This window comes from Tachyglossus aculeatus, chromosome 4 (assembly GCF_015852505.1).
Source record: "Tachyglossus aculeatus isolate mTacAcu1 chromosome 4, mTacAcu1.pri, whole genome shotgun sequence".
Taxonomy (NCBI): domain Eukaryota; kingdom Metazoa; phylum Chordata; class Mammalia; order Monotremata; family Tachyglossidae; genus Tachyglossus; species Tachyglossus aculeatus.
This window is the reverse complement of record NC_052069.1, coordinates 61,063,805-61,082,621: the sequence shown is the minus strand read 5'-3', so window position 1 is coordinate 61,082,621 and position 18,817 is coordinate 61,063,805. Positions and strand designations below refer to the sequence as shown.

Here is an 18,817-nt window from a genome sequence, read left to right as displayed (position 1 = left end):
ATAAGTAGCAGAGCCAGGATTAGAATCAAAATTCAGGTCTTCTGAGTCCCAGGATCGTGGTCTTTCCACCAGATCACACCACTTCTGTGCCACTGCGTTCCTACTACCCTAACAACTGAACCTTGTCTGAGCTCCCCGGGCAACTTGGTGTGAGACTGTGATTTAAGTTCCACTAGCGTATCATTTATGTCCTGCCACCATATTTGTGAAGGGCAGCAGGCATCACTTTTGAGAAAAGTCACATGGCTGCCCTCTCTGGAAAGTCCAGGGCAGCTGCTATTTTTGGCAGATTCAAACCTCCATCTTTGGGAGGTTCTCTGTGGTTGCCATCTTGGGGCCGCAGCCCTTGCTGTGTGGTATCCTAAGGCAGTGGCTTCTCTTGGTTAGTATCTGAAGCCAGCCCAGATAAAGGGGAAGGAGAGGAAGATGAATCAGCAAGGGAAACTGAGAAATGGTCGGAAAAGAAGGATGAGAAATAGAAGACTGAATTTCTAGGGGGACATAATGGTCAACTTAGGTGGAAAGGTCAAGGAAAATTAAGAAATAATAATAATAATTAAGGAATTTGTTAAGCGCATACTGATAATGTTGGTATTTGTTAAGCGCTTACTATGTGCAAAGCACTGTTCTAAGCGCTGGGGTAGGTACAAGGTAATCAGGTTGTCCCACGAGGGGCTCACAGTCTTCATCCCATTTTACAGATGAGGGAACTGAGGCCCAGAGAAGTGAAGTGACATGCCCAACGTCACACAGCTGACAAGTGGCGGAGCCGGGATTTGAACCCACGACCTCTGACTCCAAAGCCCGTGCTCTTTCCACTGGAGTAGATACAGGGTAATGAGGTTGTCCCGCGTGGGACTCACACTCTTAATCCCCATTTTACAGATGAGGTAACTGAGGCACAGAGAAGTTAAGCGACTTGCCCAAGGTCGCACAGCAGACAAGTGGTGGAGCCGGGATTAGGACCCAAGCCCTCTGACTCCCAAGCCCTCGCTCTTGCCACTGAGCCGTGCTGCATTAGAGTTCACCCGAACGAGGTTGTTTAAGCTGTGATAAAGGCAGTCTCAATTGGATTTAGAGGCCAAAATCCAGAGAGTACAATGTCTAGAAGAGAGTTTGCAGAGAGGAAGTAGAAGAATTGGGTAAATACACTCTATTTATGAAGTGCAGATAAGGAGCATAGACAGGGGAAGCAACATGGCCAAGTGGAAAGAGCATGGGCCTGAGAGAGGACCTGGGTTCTAATCCTGGATTTGCCACTTGCCTGTTGTGTGGCCACGGGCAAATCCCTTAACTTCTCTTTGCCTCAGTTATCTGACAGCAAAATGGGGATTCAATACCTATTTTCCTTCCTTCTCAGACTGTGAGCCCTGCCCCAACCTGATATTTGGAGGAAAAGCTCTATAAAAAGCATTTGTGTCCTTTTATGGAAAAGTAAGTTTTAGATTCTCCAAATTTGCTGTCATCTTGATTCTCAGATGAGAATTGCCTAAAGTTTAGGATCGTAGATGGATGGTTTATTTGGGAACAGAAATCCGTCACTGACTATAAATCATCAAAGAATTCAAATTCCAGCGAATGCTCTGGAACACATGGCAGAATTAACAGCCTTCTCAGTGATATGGAAAGTAGAACAAAAAAGAGAGCCTTTGTTAAAAAAAATACAGCAATATTTTTGAAACTTTTTAATAGATTTTTAGGTAATCTCTCACCTTGGAAGAGTCAACTAATAATTATCAGCTTCTCATATGGAGAATTTGCATTCTAGTGTGCACATTTTGTTCAGCTCATTGCTTTTGTTTTGCTAGGGGTAAAGATTGTATTATAACAAAACATAGATGCAAAAAATAACAGGAAGAAAATAGCTACAGCAAACTGGTGCAGGTTCTGAAGGGTGAAGCTTTAATACAAATGATATTATAGAGTTATAATACCCACAAGGAATATTTTGGGAGGATTGTGGGTAGGAAGGCAACTGGAGCAAGAGTCATTAACCCTGAGTAAAACCTGTCTGGCTGTGGGGCCCCTTCTAGACTGTGAGCCCGTTGTTGGGTAGGAAATGTCTCTATATGTTGCCAAATTGTACTTCCCAAGCATTTAGTACAGTGCTCTGCATACAGTAAGCGCTCAATAAATACGATTGAATGAATGAACAACTGAATAATAGTATTATTAATAATAACATCAATAATAATGATTGTAGTATTTGTTAAGCACTTACTACGTGTCCAGGACTGTACTAAGTGCTAGGCTAGATACATCCTTGCCCTACCTGGGACTCACAGTGTAAGAGGGAGAACAGGTTTTGAATCTTCATTTTACAGATGAGGAAATTGAGGCACAGAGCAGTTAAGTGACTTCCCCAAGGTCACCCAAAAGGCCAGTGACAGAGACGAGACTAAAATGCAGGACCTTGGACCCAGGCTCATGCTCTTTCCTCTAGTCCAGGCTACTTCTTCAGTAATGGTTTTGGTGGGATGACCCTAGCAGCACCCTGCATAGCCAGACCCAATCTAGCTATAACTTTCGACTCTGAGTAAAGTAACGTGCTTCCAATTTGGGTACTTAAGACCTGGGTGAAGGTGTTGCTTGCCTCAGTGATCTGGTCACTGATCTCCTGAGCCATTTCATTCATTTTCACTCATTCAGTCGTATTTATTGAGCGCTTACTGTGTGCAGAGCACTGTACTAAGTGCTTGGGAAGTACAAGTTGGCAACAACAGCGGGCTCACAGTCTAGAAGGGGGAGACAGAAAACAAAACATATCAACAAAATAAAATAAATAGAATAGTAAATATGTACAAGTAAAATAAATAGAGTAATAAATATGTAGAAACATATATACATGTGCTGTGGGGAGGGGAAGGAGGAGGCGGGGGGGGATGGGGAGGAGGAGGAGGGGAGAGGAAGGAGGGGGCTAGGGCTGGGCCCGGTCAGAAAGAACTGGGTGCCTGGGCAGTGGGACCTTCAGGATTGACTATCCATCTCTACATCAAACAAAACTCATTACAGTAAGCTTTGATAATTAAGAATAATGATAATAATAATAATTATGGTATTTGTTAAGTTCTTAACTATGTGCCAGGCATTGTACTAAGCTCTGGGGTGGATAGAAATCGATCGGGATGGACACAGTCCCTGGCCCACTTGGGACTCACAGTCTTAATCCTCATTTTACAGATGAGGTAACTGAGGCCCTGAGGAGTGAAATGACTTGCCCAAGGTCACACAGCAGACACATGGCAGAGCTGGGACTAGAATCCATGACCTTTTGACTCCCAGGCTTATGCTGTATCCATTACTCCATGCTGTTTCTCTAAAGCACTTGAAAACACTCAATCACCTGGCTTCCTCCTACCCTATCTCCCTGATTTTCTGCTACAGCTGAGCCTACACACTTTACTCCTCTGATAACAACCAACCTATCTAGCCGCTGACCCCTCATCCATGTCCTGCCTCTGGCCTGAAATTCCTTCCCTCTTCATATCTAATAAATGATCAATCTCCCTAACTTCAAAGCGTTACTGAAACCATATCTAGAAGAAACTTTCCCCTACTAAGCCCTCATTTCCTCTTTTTGCACTCCGTTTTGCGTCACATGTGCACTTGCAAGCTTTATTCACCTCTTCCCTCAGCCCCATAGCACTTATGCACATATCCATAATTTATTTATTTTTAATGCCTGTCTCCCCACTCTAGACTGTAAGCTCCTTGTGTCTAACAACTCTGTTATATTGTACTTAATAAAATACTCTGAACACAATAAGTAAACAATAAATGCAATTGATTTGAGTAGAACCTTCTGGTACCTTTGCTGGGGCAGCAGATGAGGGGAAATTTGCTCTCAGCCACCCATCTCTTGTGTGCATCACTCTGGAGAGGTTTCTATGCTGATTCCTGCAGTTGGTCATGAAAAAGACACTGCTTCCAGACAGACAGTGCTTGGGATAGTTCATTGTGATTCTAGTGCTTCTTCCAAGCAGAGTTTTTGTGGAAGTCACCAGAACCTCAAGAAATCTGATTGGTAAGAAAAGCTCTAGAATCAGTTCAGTAACTTTTAGGAGACAATTTCTTTTGGAAAATACAGTTGATTTAAGTTAAATATTAGTGGTGTCAAATTAATCTTATGAAACACAGAAGGGCCTGGAATGAGTAAACCAAGAACCACTGTGTGTGGGTGAGAGGCATCTGCTAAGGAGATGTTGGATTCAATGCTATGAGGGCTTCCCTTTGCCAAGGCCACTTCCCGCTGATCTCAGGATAGCTAAAGGGAATGTTTTGAAGAGCGATCTGTGATTAAAGCTTCGTAAAACTGGCATCATTCCAGCGTGGGTCCTCTCACGGGGAGAGTCTGTATCTTTATTGGTTAGTGGTCAACATATGGCTTCAATAATGGCAGTGGGGAAAGAAATCGTGGACGGTGGGGGAGAAATGCTGCAAATGGACAGTTTCTCAGACAGGTGTGTAGCTCTGACAGTGAACCCAGAGTTTTGCTAAGGGCATCGCTTGTTTCTGGCAACGGGTGTATTTTGCCAACTACTGAGACTCTAGACTATAAATTCCATGTGGCCAGGGAATGTGTCTGCCAACTCTGTTGTACTGTAAACTCCCAAGCACTCGGCACATAGTAAGCACTCAATAAATATTGATTGATTAGTAGAGTGGCTGGCACTTAGAAGACACTCAGTAGGTGTGTGATGGATTGATTGAATTCTGACCCAGTTGTCTAATTTGGGGTGGGAAGGTTTAAAACTTTACACACCTATCAGAGTCCCAAAGAATGTGGCATTTTCATAAAATCCAAACTTTACAAAAGATGTTTCTTCCCAGTGGATTTGCCCACTAGAATTGCCAGGCCAAAAGGAATTGAGTTTGGAAACCACAATGAGATCCATGAATTTTCACTGCAAACTGACTTGCCGCCTCAATTGCAGCCATTACTGTAACTAGGTAATGAATGAACAGTGCTTGCCCTCTATATTAAATTCTTGCCCTTGGTATTAAGAATATTAAAACCTTCATGCAACATTTTCAGAATGCATCTGTACTTTCTGTTCAGCTGTTGAAATTCAGACTTCATTTATAAGTTTTGCTACGGAACTTCTTTTGGCATTGTGGTCAAGCAGCAGAATTCTTTTTCAGTTGCTCCTGAATTCTGTATAGCTGAATGATTTGGTAACATTTTAAGAGTTGAGTGGCATTTTCACTTGTTGATTGATCCAGGAAGGTTGGACTTAAGGGTCCTGTATTCCAAAAAATGTGCTAAGCATTGGGGTTGTTACCAGAGTAACAGACCTGCCACAGTCCCTTCCCACCTAGAGCTCACAACCTTGGTGGGGGTAGACCGAGACAAAGAAACAATGGTATGCAATAATAGCTGAGCAACAGAGTCAACAAGCCAAGATGGAAGTGTCAATAGAAGTAAAAATGGCCCTTGGAAGTCATTGATTTTCCACTGCTCTAGGTAAACATTCCTTAATTACAAACCATCACAGCTCTCCAGAGTTCTGCAGAGTGTAATGGTAGTCTTCTGGCCTGCAACACTGGGGGAGATAACAATAACTGCTATGTTAATTGTTAAGCACTTACTATGTGCCAGGCCCTGTACTAAGCGCCGGGGTGGATACAGGCAAATTGGGTTGGACACAGTCCCTGTCCCATGTGGGGCTCACAGTTTCGATCCCCATTTTGCAGATGAGGTAACTGAGGCACAGAGAAGTGATGTGACTTGCTGAAGATCACACAGCAGACAAGTGGTGGAGCAGGATTAAAATCCATGACCTCCTGCCTCCCAAGCTCTATCCACTACACCATGCTGCTTCTTCTGTATATGTGCCTGATCTACTTATTTTGAGGACTATAGTTGTAAATATTTTTATGTTTGGCTCCCCTTTTAGAGTATAAACACGTTGTGGACTTGTCTTTCATCTCCCTGTCCTGATTTCCCTTCATACTGAATCGCCCCTGAATTTAAATTTCTGTCTCCTCTCCCCCAAACCCACAGCACTTACATATGTATCTTGGTTGCTTTTCTACCTGTAGTTTATTTTACTGTCTCTCTTCCCCTTAGACGGTTAAATCATTGAGGGCAAGGATCCTGTCTACATGCTATATTGTGCTCTCTCAAGCACTTAGTACAATGCTCTGAATAGAGGAAGTCTTTTGTTGGATTAAAACGGGGAATGTGCCGCCTTGTTATTCTATACATCCCAAGCTCCTAGTGCAATACTTGTCACTAAGTGGGTGCTCAGTGAATGCTACTACTACTAAGGCCAGCTTTGACCCTCAGATGATTCAGTCTCTGCCCACCCCCGGTATCCTGCGGGTGGTCCGGATGGTGGCCTCCTCCAGGAGGCCTTCCCAGACTGAGCCCCTTCCTTCCTCTCCCCCTCGTCCCCCTCTCCATCCCCCCATCTTACCTCCCTCCCTTCCCCACAGCACCTGTATATATGTATATATGTTTGTACATATTTTTTTTAACTCTATTTATTTACTTATTTAATTTATTTGTACACATCTATTCTATTTATTTTATTTTGTTAGTATGTTTGGTTTTGTTCTCTGTCTCCCTCTTTTAGACTGTGAGCCCACTGTTGGGTAGGGACTGTCTCTATATGTTGCCAATCTGTACTTCCCAAGTGCTTAGTACAGTGCTCTGCACATAGTAAGCGCTCAATAAATACGATTGATGATGATGATGATGGCAACCATGTCTCTGGAGCCCCTTTATTCAGGGGTCTCACATTAGCCAGCCTCCGCCCACCCACTACTGTGCAGAGAATGGGACTTCATGCGCACGGTGACAAGCTGTCTAATAAATATATCACTAAGCTTCGTGTTTGGCGGTGGGACACATGAAGTCTTGGGTATGCCAACTCAGTTTATGATTAAAGGGTCGAGAGAGTGAAGTAGAGAAATTTGCATGCAGGATCCTATCTAGTTGCTTTTATTCTGAGCAGGGAACATGTCTACCAACTCTGTTGTACTCTTCCAAGCACTTAGTACAGTGCTCTGCACACATTAAGCACACAATAGCTGTGATTGCGTATAAAACTATGGATGTGGATCTGATTTGTCTTCCTGTTTACTGGAAGGGGTGCATTTTAATTTTAAAGAGTGAACTGTTTGGGATTGTCTGTTCTTGCAACTCTCCTGACTCATTGGTCAGGTGGCCCTAGCCCTTTGCTCACCCAAGGCTTTAGCAATGATTCCTTTTAAAGACACCATTCTCATGTCCAGGGCCTGTTCATTTAGGGTGGGTTGCCTGCCAAGTGGTCAGATTGGTTGAAATCCCCCTAAAAATTAAAGGAGGAATTGTGCCTTTTAGTGGAGAATTGCTGCAGATTAGACGGGATTACCGTGGAAGAAAAGCACACCAGGAAATTTTCAACTAGCATTGAGGTAGTGGCGGAGAAGCTGCTTGAAGAAAACTGTAATGAAAAGTTCTTAATGAGTTTGCAGATTCCATAGTAAAGCAGGTAGAAGCATGGTGAAAGAGAGGTAATAATAATAATGACATTTATTAAGCACTTACTATGTGCAAATCACTGTTCTAAGCGCTGGAGAGGTTACAAGGTTATCAGGCTGTCCCCTTGGGGGCTCACAGTTTTAATCCCCATTTTACAGATGAGGTAATTGAGGCCCAGAGAAGTTAAGTGACTTGCCCAAAGTCACGCAGCTGACAATTGGCAGAGTCAGGATTTGAACCCATGACCTCTGACTCTGAAAGCCCATGCTCTTTCCACTGAGCCACGATAGGATGTAGTGTGACTTCATCTTGGGGGAAGGAATGTTGGGTTGGGAGTCAGGAAACACAAGTTTGAAATTCAGCTCTACCACAGGCTGATTAGGTTACAATGCCCAGAAGTCATTCTTTGGTTAGGACAGCCACCATTTTTCAGCTTGCTTCCTACCACCGGATTTGCCTATGGCAGGACCGCAAAGGTCCTGTGGAGAAAGGGACTCAGGCCCTTGGGTGGGAGAGCAGCGGGAGTAGCTGCAGCTGCTGCTCTGGGAAGTGGGAGGAGGAGGAAAGGGAAAGAGACTGAAGTAGCCTCCTTCTCCTACTCCTTCTCTTCAGTGGTGCCATCCACTGCAGCTACTGCTTTCCCCACCGCTGTGGTTTTACTACCGTGGCTCAGTGGAAAGAGCATGGGCTTAGTACAGTGCTCTGCACATGGTAAGCGCTCAATAAATGCATTGAATGAATGAATGAATTTGGAGTCAGAGGTCATGGGTTCAAATCCCGACTCTGCCAATTGTCAGCTGTGCGACTTTGGGCAAGTCACTTAACTTCTCTGTGCCTCAGTTCCCTCATCTGTAAAATGGGGATTAAGACTGTGAGCCCCACGTGGGACAACCTGATCACCTTGTATCCCCCAGTGCTTAGAACAGTGCTTTGCACATAGTAAGTGCTTAACAAATATCATTATTATTATTATTATTATAAGGCAGAGCGGAACATGAGTTTCTAAGCTGACCAGCCAAAACTGAAGTTTATGAAAGACATTCCAGAGTCTGAAACAAGCAAGGTGATTGTCCCTCTTCTCCTATCCCATTTTCCCATATAATAATAACAATGATAATGATAATAATATTTATTAAGCGCTTACTATGTGCCAAGCACTGTTCTAAGTGCTGGGGAGTTACAAGGTAATCAGCTTGTCCCACGTGGGGCTCACAGTCTTAGTCTTACCCTCACCCTCACCCTCGGCTTCAAGGCTGTCCATCCATCCCCTCGCCCCCTCCTACCTCACCTCCCTTCTCTCCTTCTCCAGCCCAGCCCGCACCCTCCGCTCCTCTGCCGCTAATCTCCTCACGGTGCCTCGTTCTCGCCCGTCCCGCCGTCGACCCCTGGCCCACGTCATCCCCCTGGCCTGGAATGCCCTCCCTCCGCCCCTCCGCCAAGCCAGTTCTCTTCCTCCCTTCAAGGCCCTACTGAGAGCTCACCTCCTCCAGGAGGCCTTCCCACACTGAGCCCCCTCCTTCCTCTCCCCCTCGTCTCCTCTCCATCCCCCTGTCTTACCTCCTTCCCTTCCCCACAGCACCTGTATTTATGTATATATGTTTGTACATATTTATTACTCTATTTATTTATTTATTTTACTTGTACTTATCTGTTGTATTTATTTTATTTTGTTAATATGTTTGGTTTTGTTCTCTGTCTCCCCCTTCTAGACTGTGAGCCCACTGTTGGGTAGGGGCTGTCTCTATATGTTGCCAACTTGTGCTTCCCAAGCGCTTAGTACAGTGCTCTGCACACAGTAAGTGCTCAGTAAATACGATTGATTGATTAGTCCCCATTTTACAAATGAGGCAACCGAGGCACAGAGAAGTTAAGTGACTTGACCAAAGTCACACAGCTGACAAATGGCAGAGCTGGGATTAGAACCCATGACTTCTGACTCCCAAGCCCGTGATCTTTCCACTGAGCCACACTACTTCTCCCACTTGGCTTTTTCCTTCCTGATTTCCTTTTCACTCTAGCACCTCACCCCCTTTTTTTCCCCCTCCCCTTTACTTCTCTCTCTTCTGCTGTCCCCCACCCTTTTTTGGCCTCACCCCTGGACACTATCCCTGGCTTCTTCACGGTAGCCAGATTTCTGGGAGTTGCAGGCACTCACTATATGTGCAGCATCTAACAGGAAATTCAAAAACAAAGTAGGGTAATAGGAAGTATGACCTCTGCAGGTCCTAGAGCATGATATATTTTGGCTGATGCATGGAAGAGACCTGTATTGCTTTACCAGTGAATGTAGAGGAACTTAAGTGCAATAATATAGTAATTTAATAATGATAGCATCCTGGATAGACTCAGGAAGCTCAAAATCTCAGAAGGGGTTTGTGAGATTGGTGACAGGCACATTAGGAAGATGAAGACAAAACAACATAAGCAGACAAGGAAAATAATGAATATTAAAGGAGCTCTGGAACATTGCATTTGGAGGTGTCATTTTCAAGCCCCTTAACGCTCTGTCAGGGCTGTTCAGAGCTCAGTGTTTTTAAATCTCTGGAGGGGGAAGTTGGCTCATAGGCTCAAAGGTTCCTCAGGATATGAACATCATTAAAAATTCAGGAACGGTTGTGGCTGGTGACTGTGATCTCAAGATTCCTGCACAAAAAGGCCTACAGATGATTTTGAATCACTTTGCAGAGTCAGCACAGTATTAGTCTGAAGAAATCCAAGGTTTACGACGCGCTGAGAACCCCACACAGAACCAGATAATAATTGGCAAGACAGAACCTAATGTTACCACCAAATATTGCATTTTAGGCATTGCATTATCCACCTACGCACTGAGACAAAGGAGAAAATCGAAATGGGGAAAGCAGCATGTCCTCAGGAAGATTTATAGAGCCTGGAGATTGTCCATATACCCCAGCACTTGGTACAGTGCCTGGCATGTAATAGGTGCTTAAAATATTATTATTATTGTTATTATTGTTATTGTTTCTGGGCTCAAACCAAATTATGGGTCTATAGATGCAGATAGAGATACAGCCTTCATTATGGCTGTGAGACTTGGGCTGTTCAGCGTCAAGAACTCTCTGTTCAGCACTGAGCTAATACTGTACTACAGAGGATTGAGATACTTTCTCTGTCCAAAAGGAGCTTAAACTCTACTGCAGCAGACATAAAGTATTTCCCAAAAGAAAAATACTTCACTGAACAATTGATTATGTTTATACTCGCAAGTGCTGGGGAAAGATTTAAATATTGAAGTGCGGTGACTTGGGTTCTAGACTATGAACCTGTTGTTGGGTAGGGACCATCTCTATATGTTGCCGATTTGTACTTCCCAAGTGCTTAGTACAGTGCTCTGCACACAGTAAGGGCTCAATAAATACGATTGAATGAATGAATGACTTGGGATGATGAAAGTTCAGTCGTACTTATTGAGCGCTTACTGTTTGGAGAACACTTTACTAAGCACTTGGAAAGTACTATTCGGAAGCAAATAGAGACAATCCCTACCCAACAAAGGGGAATTGGAGTTAATTGGAGAAAGTTTGTTGGGGGAGTTGGAATTTTAGGAGAGCTTTGAACATTGGTAGTGCTGTGGTCTGTTGGATAAGAGAAGTAGCGTGGCATAGTGGAAAGAGCACAGAGTTGGGAGTCAGAGGTCACGGGTTCTAATCCCGGCTCCGCCACTGATCAGCTGTGTGATTTTGGACAAGTCACTTGACTTCTCTGTGCCTCAGTTACCTCATCTGTAAAATGAGGATTAAGACTGTGAGCCCCATGTGGGACAACCTGATTACCTTGTATCTACCCAGCGCTTAGAACAGTGCTTGGCACATAGTAAGTGCTTAACAAATGCCATTATTATTACTATTATTATTATTATTTGGAGGGGGAGAGAGACCTTCAGAATGAACAATGGAAGAGTGAAGAGTGAGACAGAAGAGAGTGAGCTGGTATGTTTTGATGGGGAGAGTTTGTGGAGAGCCTTAAAGCCAATCTCAGAGTTGCAGCTTGACTAGACAAGAAATAGGAAGTCATTGGAGGATTTTGAGGAGGGAAGATTCATGTTAAACAACACTTTAAAAAGATGGACTATGCAGTGTCTTGTAGAATAGATTAATCAATCAATCATTCAGTGGTATTTATTGAGTGTTTACTATGTGCAGAGCACTGTTCTAAGTGCTTGGGAGAGTGCAATACAACAGAATTAGCAGACATGTACCCTGCCTTTACAGTCTAGAGGAGGAGACAGAAAGTAATATTGTGGAATTTAAGCACTTACTCTGTACCAGGCACTGTACTAGACTGTGAGCCCACTGTTGTGTAGGGACCGTCTCTATATGTTGCCAACTTGTACTTCCCATGTGCTTAGTACAGTGCTCTGCATACAGAAAGCGCTCAATAAATATGATTGATTGATTGGGGTAGTTACAAGCAAATCGGGTTGGACACAGTCCCTGTCCTACATGGGGCTCACGGTCTCAATCTCCATTTTAGAGATAAACTAACTGAGGCACAGTGAAGTGACTTGTCCAAGGTCACACAGCAGACGAGTAGTGAAGCTGGGATTAGGACCCATGCATGACCTTCTGATTCCCAGGCCCATGCTCTATCTAATATGCCATGCTGCATTATGAGTAAATAATTCATAATAAATGATTTAAAGATATCTATATCTATATCTATATCTATATATATATATATATATATTAGATTACGATACATTAGATTAGCAGTGCAGAGAAACTGAAGTCAGGGACACTGGGGAGGAGGCTTAAATAACAGATTTGTTATGGTGTGACAAGACCTTGGACTAGTGTGGTAGCAGTTTGGGTGGAGAAGAACAGATAGATCCGGCAGGAAATGTTGTGTAGACAGATGTGGCAAAATTTAGCCAGATGGAATGTGAGCATTTAAAGATGTTGGGGAATGGAGGGAGAAGGAGGAGTCACTATCTCTGATATGTGCTTTTGGGAAGATTGGATTTACCAAGAGGCATCCTCAAGAACATCAACAGACCTGCAAGTGGCAACATGGCAGAGCGGCAAGTCACCATCTTAAATTACTCACAGTGTGGAATAGATTGTTACTTGTGCTTCAACCTCTTCAGCCGGACTGGCACGCATAGATAGGATCTCTCACGATTGGAAGTGTCATTTTCAAAAACGACACCTCTGATTGTGAGATATTCACTGAGTTGTGTCATATCACCCCTATTGGATGGTATCATTAGCTGGCCCGATAACATAGAGAAGCAGCTTGGCTTAGTGGAAAGAGCCTGGGTTTGGGAGTCAGAGGTTGTGCGTTCTAATCCTGGCTCACCACTTGTCAGCTGGGTGACTTTGGGCAAGTCACTTAACTTCTCTCTGACTCAGTTACCTCATCTGTCAAATGGGGATAAAGACTGGGAGCCCCACGTGGGACAACCTGATCACCTTATATTACCCCCCCCCCAGTGCTTAGAACAGTGCTTCACACATAGTAAGCGCTTAACAAATACCATCATTATTATTATTGTAACATCGGCTCCGGAAAGATACAGGTGGATTTTGTCAGTCACACTGTCATGAAGCTTTCCACACGTTCTCGTAACCATACGTTTTCAAGTTCTGGCAATAAGGGAGCTGCAGTAATTTTTAGATTGTCAATTTATGAAGTACCTAATACTGTAATATGTACCGATTAAAATCTTAAGGCCGGCCAGGCAGAGGAAAAGCTAATTTGATGTATCTGCCTTTTCTGTTTCTCTTAGTTTCTCCTTGCTATTGATTACATTTTTCAGAGAGAACCCTTCCTCCCAAAATAAATCCAGGCATTGTCATTCATTTTAAATCTTTGCTTCAATTGTCTAACTTGTCAGCATTATCCGTGTTGTTAGTCATTTAGCCGAAGCCTGGTATCGTTGTAACCTTCGCTGTTAATCTCCATTTTTAATCAAATATTTAGTATTCCACACTTTCATTTGTTTTAATATTGGATTTTTTCTGACTAGAAATTAGAAATTTCCTATTTGATTCATTTTATTCAGTATTATTTTTAAGAATACTGGAGTATCAGAGTTTTTTTTTCTTTTATAAATACTGATTTACTTATATTCGTATCCATCCAAAAGAGAAAATGTAATTTGTACTTTGATTTTTCTGGGATTTGAGGAGTCAGTATTATTTTGGGACTAGGTTTTATTCAGACTTGACTTCTCGAATAATAAATATGGACCAAACAATACTCATTGTTAAGAAAATTAATTAATATTCTTTGAGACTGGATTATTTGTGAGTAGTGAAACTGGATAATTCAAAATGCTATATTTTGAGAAACAAGGTCCATAGAATGATGGTGATGATAATAATAATAATAATAATAATAATAATAATAATGGTATTTGTTAAGTACCTATGTGCCAAACACTGTTCTAATAATAATAATGATGGCATTTGTTAAGCGCTTACTATGTGCAAAGCACTGTTCTAAGCGCTGGGATAGATATAAGGTAATCAGTTTGCCCCATGTGAGGCTCGCAGTCTTAATCCCCATTTTACAGATGAGGTAACTGAGGCACAGCAGAAGTTAAGTGGCTTGTCCAAGGTCACACAGCAGACAAGTGGCAGAGCAGAATTAGACTCATGTCCTCTGACTCCCAACCCCTGTGCTCTTAATAATAATAATAATGATGGCATTTATTAAGTTCTTACTATGTGCAAAGCACTGTTCTAAGCACTGGGGAGGTTACGAGGTGATCAGGTTGACCCACGGGGGGCCCACAGTCTTAATCCCCATTTTACAGATGAGGTAACTGAGGCACAGAGAAGTTAAGTGACTTACCCAAAGTCACACAGCAGACAAGTTGCGGAGTGGGATTTGAACCCATGACCACCAACTCCAAAGCCCGGGCTCTTTCCACTGAGCCACGCTGCTTCTCTGAAACCAAAGAAAGGTTGAGCTTTTATATGTTTCGTTCTTTTATGACAATTTTCTTTCTTATAAAATGCATTTTTATGGGGAAGAAGTATGAATTCAGCTTCAGGTATATTTAACTCCCTGCCAGCACTTGACTAGATAAGCAAAATGATACTCTGTCATATGGTTCCCTCTGCTGGATATTTTCATTACATGTGCTGCTGCAATTGTTTTTATGGGGGGAAAGGGATAATTCCGATTTACGGGGGCCTCAACATCATTTTTCACAGAAAATTACATTATCAGTGGTAAGAGCATTGTTGCTGTTGATTCTGGATAGACTGTAGGCAGGGATTGTGGATGTATGTAAACTCCTCATGGGCAATCAATCAATCAATCAATCGTATTTATTAAGCACTTACTGTGTACAGAGCACTGTACTAAGCGCTTGGGAAGTACAAGTTGGCAACATATAGAGACAGTCCCTACTCAACAGTGGGCTCACAGTCTAAAAATGTGTCTACAAATTCTTGTATTGTACTCTCCCAACTGCTTAGAACTGAATACACACAGTAAGTGCTCAATAAATAAAATTGATTATGAAATGCAGAATTGGGCCATAGCCCCTCCTACTTGTCTTCTGGCTCATGAGTCTCATTACAAAATGAATTTTAAAGCCAAGTATCTGATTCGTATATTCAGAAATTAAGAAGTATTTACAACTCATGTAAAATCGAAAAGCCCCTTGGAATTTTTTATTAAAAACTTTCCTAATTTTGAATGTGCATCAGCCAATATCTTCAAAGAGTTTTAGACACTGAGTATTTGTGTTTTATGTAAGTAATCATTTTAATAGGCAAGAACAATTATACAATTATACAAAGTGGATGGAAAGAGGAATACATGAAATTAACTAAACTTGCCAGTTGACTAGATGTAAAATATTAGTAGGTTCAATATTACTAGATAAGTTCCTGAGTGATAGATTCATAAATGTGTTTTATAAGGGAGCATTGAACTGGTCAAAGTTCACAATATATGGCAAAGCTATAGAGATGCTTAGATTCACGGGTAAGTAATCAATGATGGATGACAAGGAGGTGACCATTTCATGCTTTTGCTGAGCACATGTCAGCCCTTGGGCAGGTCACTTTAATTCTCTGAGCCTCAGTTACTGCATATTTTAAATGGGGATGTAGATTGCGAGCCCCATGTGGGACTTGGACTGTGGCCTACCTGATTTTCCCGTACCTATCCCAATGCTTAGTATACAATGCTTGCACATAGGAAGTGGTTAACAAATACCATAAGAAAAAAAGAGGGACCATTGGGACACCATTCCTCATGTTTATTTTGTAGTTGTCCAGAGGCAGTCTATCTTGTTATCCCCTCCTATTCTCCTCCTACCTCCACTCCCTAGCGGAACTCATTCACTCCTACTTTACTTTTTCATTCAGTCATATTTATTGAGCACTTACGGTGTGCAGAGCACTGTACTAAGCGCTTGGGAAGTACAAGTTGGCAACATATAGAGATGGTCCCTACCCAACAATTGGCTTAGAGTCTAGAAAGAGGAGTCAGACAACAAAACAAAACATGTGGACAGGCGTCAAGTCATCAGAACTGTTGGGTAGGGACTGTCTCTATATGTCTCTATATGTCTCAGGTCCGACCTCCCCAAAGTCTCTTCCCCCCTTTCTCCAACCCCCCGGCTCTCAACACTCTCTGCTACTCTCCCATCCTTCCCAGCGGTATCCTCAGAGGAACTCTCCTCCCTCCTCTCAAGTGCTACTCCGGCCACCTGTGCTTCTGACCCCATTCCCTCTCATCTTATGAAATCTCTCGCTCCATCCCTTCTCCCCTCCTTAACTTCCATCTTCAACCGCTCACTCTCCACTGGTTCCTTCCCCTCTGCCTTCAAACATGCCCATGTCTCTCCCATCCTAAAAAAACCCTCTCTTGACCCCACCTCACCTTCTAGTTATCGTCCCATATCCCTCCTACCATTCCTTTCCAAACTCCTTGAATGAGTTGTCTACACGCGCTGCCTAGAATTCCTCAACACCAACTCTCTCCTCGACCCCCTCCAGTCTGGCTTCCGTCCCCTTCATTCCACGGAAACTGCGCTCTCAAAGGTCACCAATGACCTCCTGCTTGCCAAATCCAACGGCTCCTACTCTGTCCTAATCCTCCTCGACCTCTCAGCTGCCTTTGACACTGTGGACCACCCCCTTCTCCTCAACACGTTATCTGACCTTGGCTTCACTGACTCCGTCCTCTCCTGGTTCTCCTCTTATCTCTCCGGTCGTTCTTTCTCAGTCTCTTTTGCAGGCTCCTCCTCCCCCTCCCATCCTCTTACTGTGGGGGTTCCCCAAGGTTCAGTGCTTGGTCCCCTTCTGTTCTCAATCTACACTCACTCCCTTGGTGACCTCATTCGCTCCCACGGCTTCAACTATCATCTCTACGCTGATGACACCCAGATCTACATCTCTGCCCCTGCTCTCTCCCCCTCCCTCCAGGCTCGCATCTCCTCCTGCCTTCAGGACATCTCCATCTGGATGTCCTCCCGCCACCTAAAGCTCAACATGTCGAAGACTGAGCTCCTTGTCTTCCCTCCCAAACCTTGTCCTCTCCCTGACTTTCCCATCTCTGTTGACGGCACTACCATCCTTCCCGTCTCACAAGCCCGCAACCTTGGTGTCATCCTCGACTCCGCTCTCTCATTCACCCCTCACATCCAAGCCGTCACCAAAACCTGCCGGTCTCAGCTCCGCAACATTGCCAAGATCCGCCCTTTCCTCTCCATCCAAACCGCTACCCTGCTAATTCAAGCTCTCATCCTATCCCGTCTGGACTACTGCACTAGCCTTCTCTCTGATCTCCCATCCTCGTGTCTCTCTCCACTTCAATCCATACTTCATGCTGCGGCCCGGATTATCTTTGTCCAGAAACGCTCTGGACATATTACTCCCCTCCTCAAAAACCTCCAATGGCTACCGATCAATCTGCGCATCAGGCAGAAACTCCTCACCCTGGGCTTCAAGGCTGTCCATCACCTCGCCCCCTCCTACCTCACCTCCCTTCTCTCCTTCTACTGCCCAGCCCGCACCCTCCGCTCCTCCACCACTAATCTCCTCACTGTACCTCGCTCTCGCCTGTCCCGCCATCGACCCCCGGCCCACGTCATCCCCCGGGCCTGGAATGCCCTCCCTCTGCCCATCCGCCAAGCTAGCTCTCTTCCTCCCTTCAAGGCCCTGCTGAGAGCTCACCTCCTCCAGGAGGCCTTCCCAGACTGAGCCCCTTCTTTCCTCTCCCCTCGTCCCCCTCTCCATCCCCCCGTCTTACCTCCTTCCCTTCCCCACAGCACCTGTATATATGTATATATGGTTGTACATATTTATTACTCTATTTATTTATTTATTTATTTATTTTACTTGTACATTTCTATCCTACTTATTTTATTTTGTTGGTATGTTTGGTTCTGTTCTCTGTCTCCCCCTTTTAGACTGTGAGCCCACTGTTGGGTAGGGACTGTCTCTATGTGATGCCAATTTGTACTTCCCAAGCGCTTAGTACAGTGCTCTGCACATAGTAAGCGCTCAATAAATACGATTGATTGATTGATTGATTACAAGGTGATCAGGTTGTCCCACGGGGGGCTCACAGTCTTCATCCCCATTTTACAGATGAGGGAACTGAGGCCCAGAGAAGTGAAGTGACTTGCCCAAAGTCACACAGCTGACAAGTGGTGGAGCCGGGATTTGAACCCATGACCTCTGACTCCAAAGCCCGGGCTCTTTCCACTGAGCCACGCTGCTTCTCTTACATAACAGTACATACAGTACTGTTCCTGTTAAATGCTATTCCGTTCTCACCAAGTTACATCAAATCCAGACAGGAAAACTGGTCTCATGAACCCACTCTGGTTTTCTGAAATCCACAGTTAATTAAATATTTTCTCTTTCTCCACCAGGTCATAGAAACACTGTCAAGACTTTCACGCACACCTATTGCCTTAGCCTCAGGAATCAGGTAAGATGATCACTGAGCTGAACCTGCAGAAGTCAGAACGACTGTATGTTATTTCAGTTAACCAGGTTAGCATTCAGTTAGAATTCATTTTTATTACTCCTACCAGCACTGTTACTTTAAGCAAACCATGAGCACCTAGGAAGAGAAATAATCAAAAGAGATTTTACAGGGTTTACGTTGCCATAGTAGTAAAAATAATAAGCATAATAATTGTGATATTTAAATGATTACTATATTCCCTGATACAGGATAATCAGGTCCCACATGGGGCTCATAGACTAAGTTAGGCAGGGGAACAGGTATTGAATCCCTATTTTGCTGGTGAAGGAACTGAGGCACAGAGAAGGTGACGAGATTTGTCCAAGGTTACACACCAGACAAGTGGACAAGTCACTTTACTTTTCTGTGCCTCAGTTTCCTCAA

The 18,817-nt window shown here is 43.8% G+C and overlaps 1 protein-coding gene across 4 annotated transcripts in view; it reads left to right on the top strand.

Annotated features, from left to right (window-relative positions):
- VAV3 (vav guanine nucleotide exchange factor 3) overlaps nucleotides 1-18,817 on the top strand; it is a 360,450-nt gene that overhangs the window by 146,482 nt on the left and 195,151 nt on the right. For all 4 annotated transcript variants that reach the window (XM_038744664.1, XM_038744665.1, XM_038744663.1 and 1 more), the window contains exon 3: nucleotides 18,336-18,394. In XM_038744664.1, coding sequence (XP_038600592.1) covers nucleotides 18,336-18,394 — 59 coding nt within the window. The remainder of the gene's footprint in view (nucleotides 1-18,335; nucleotides 18,395-18,817) is intronic.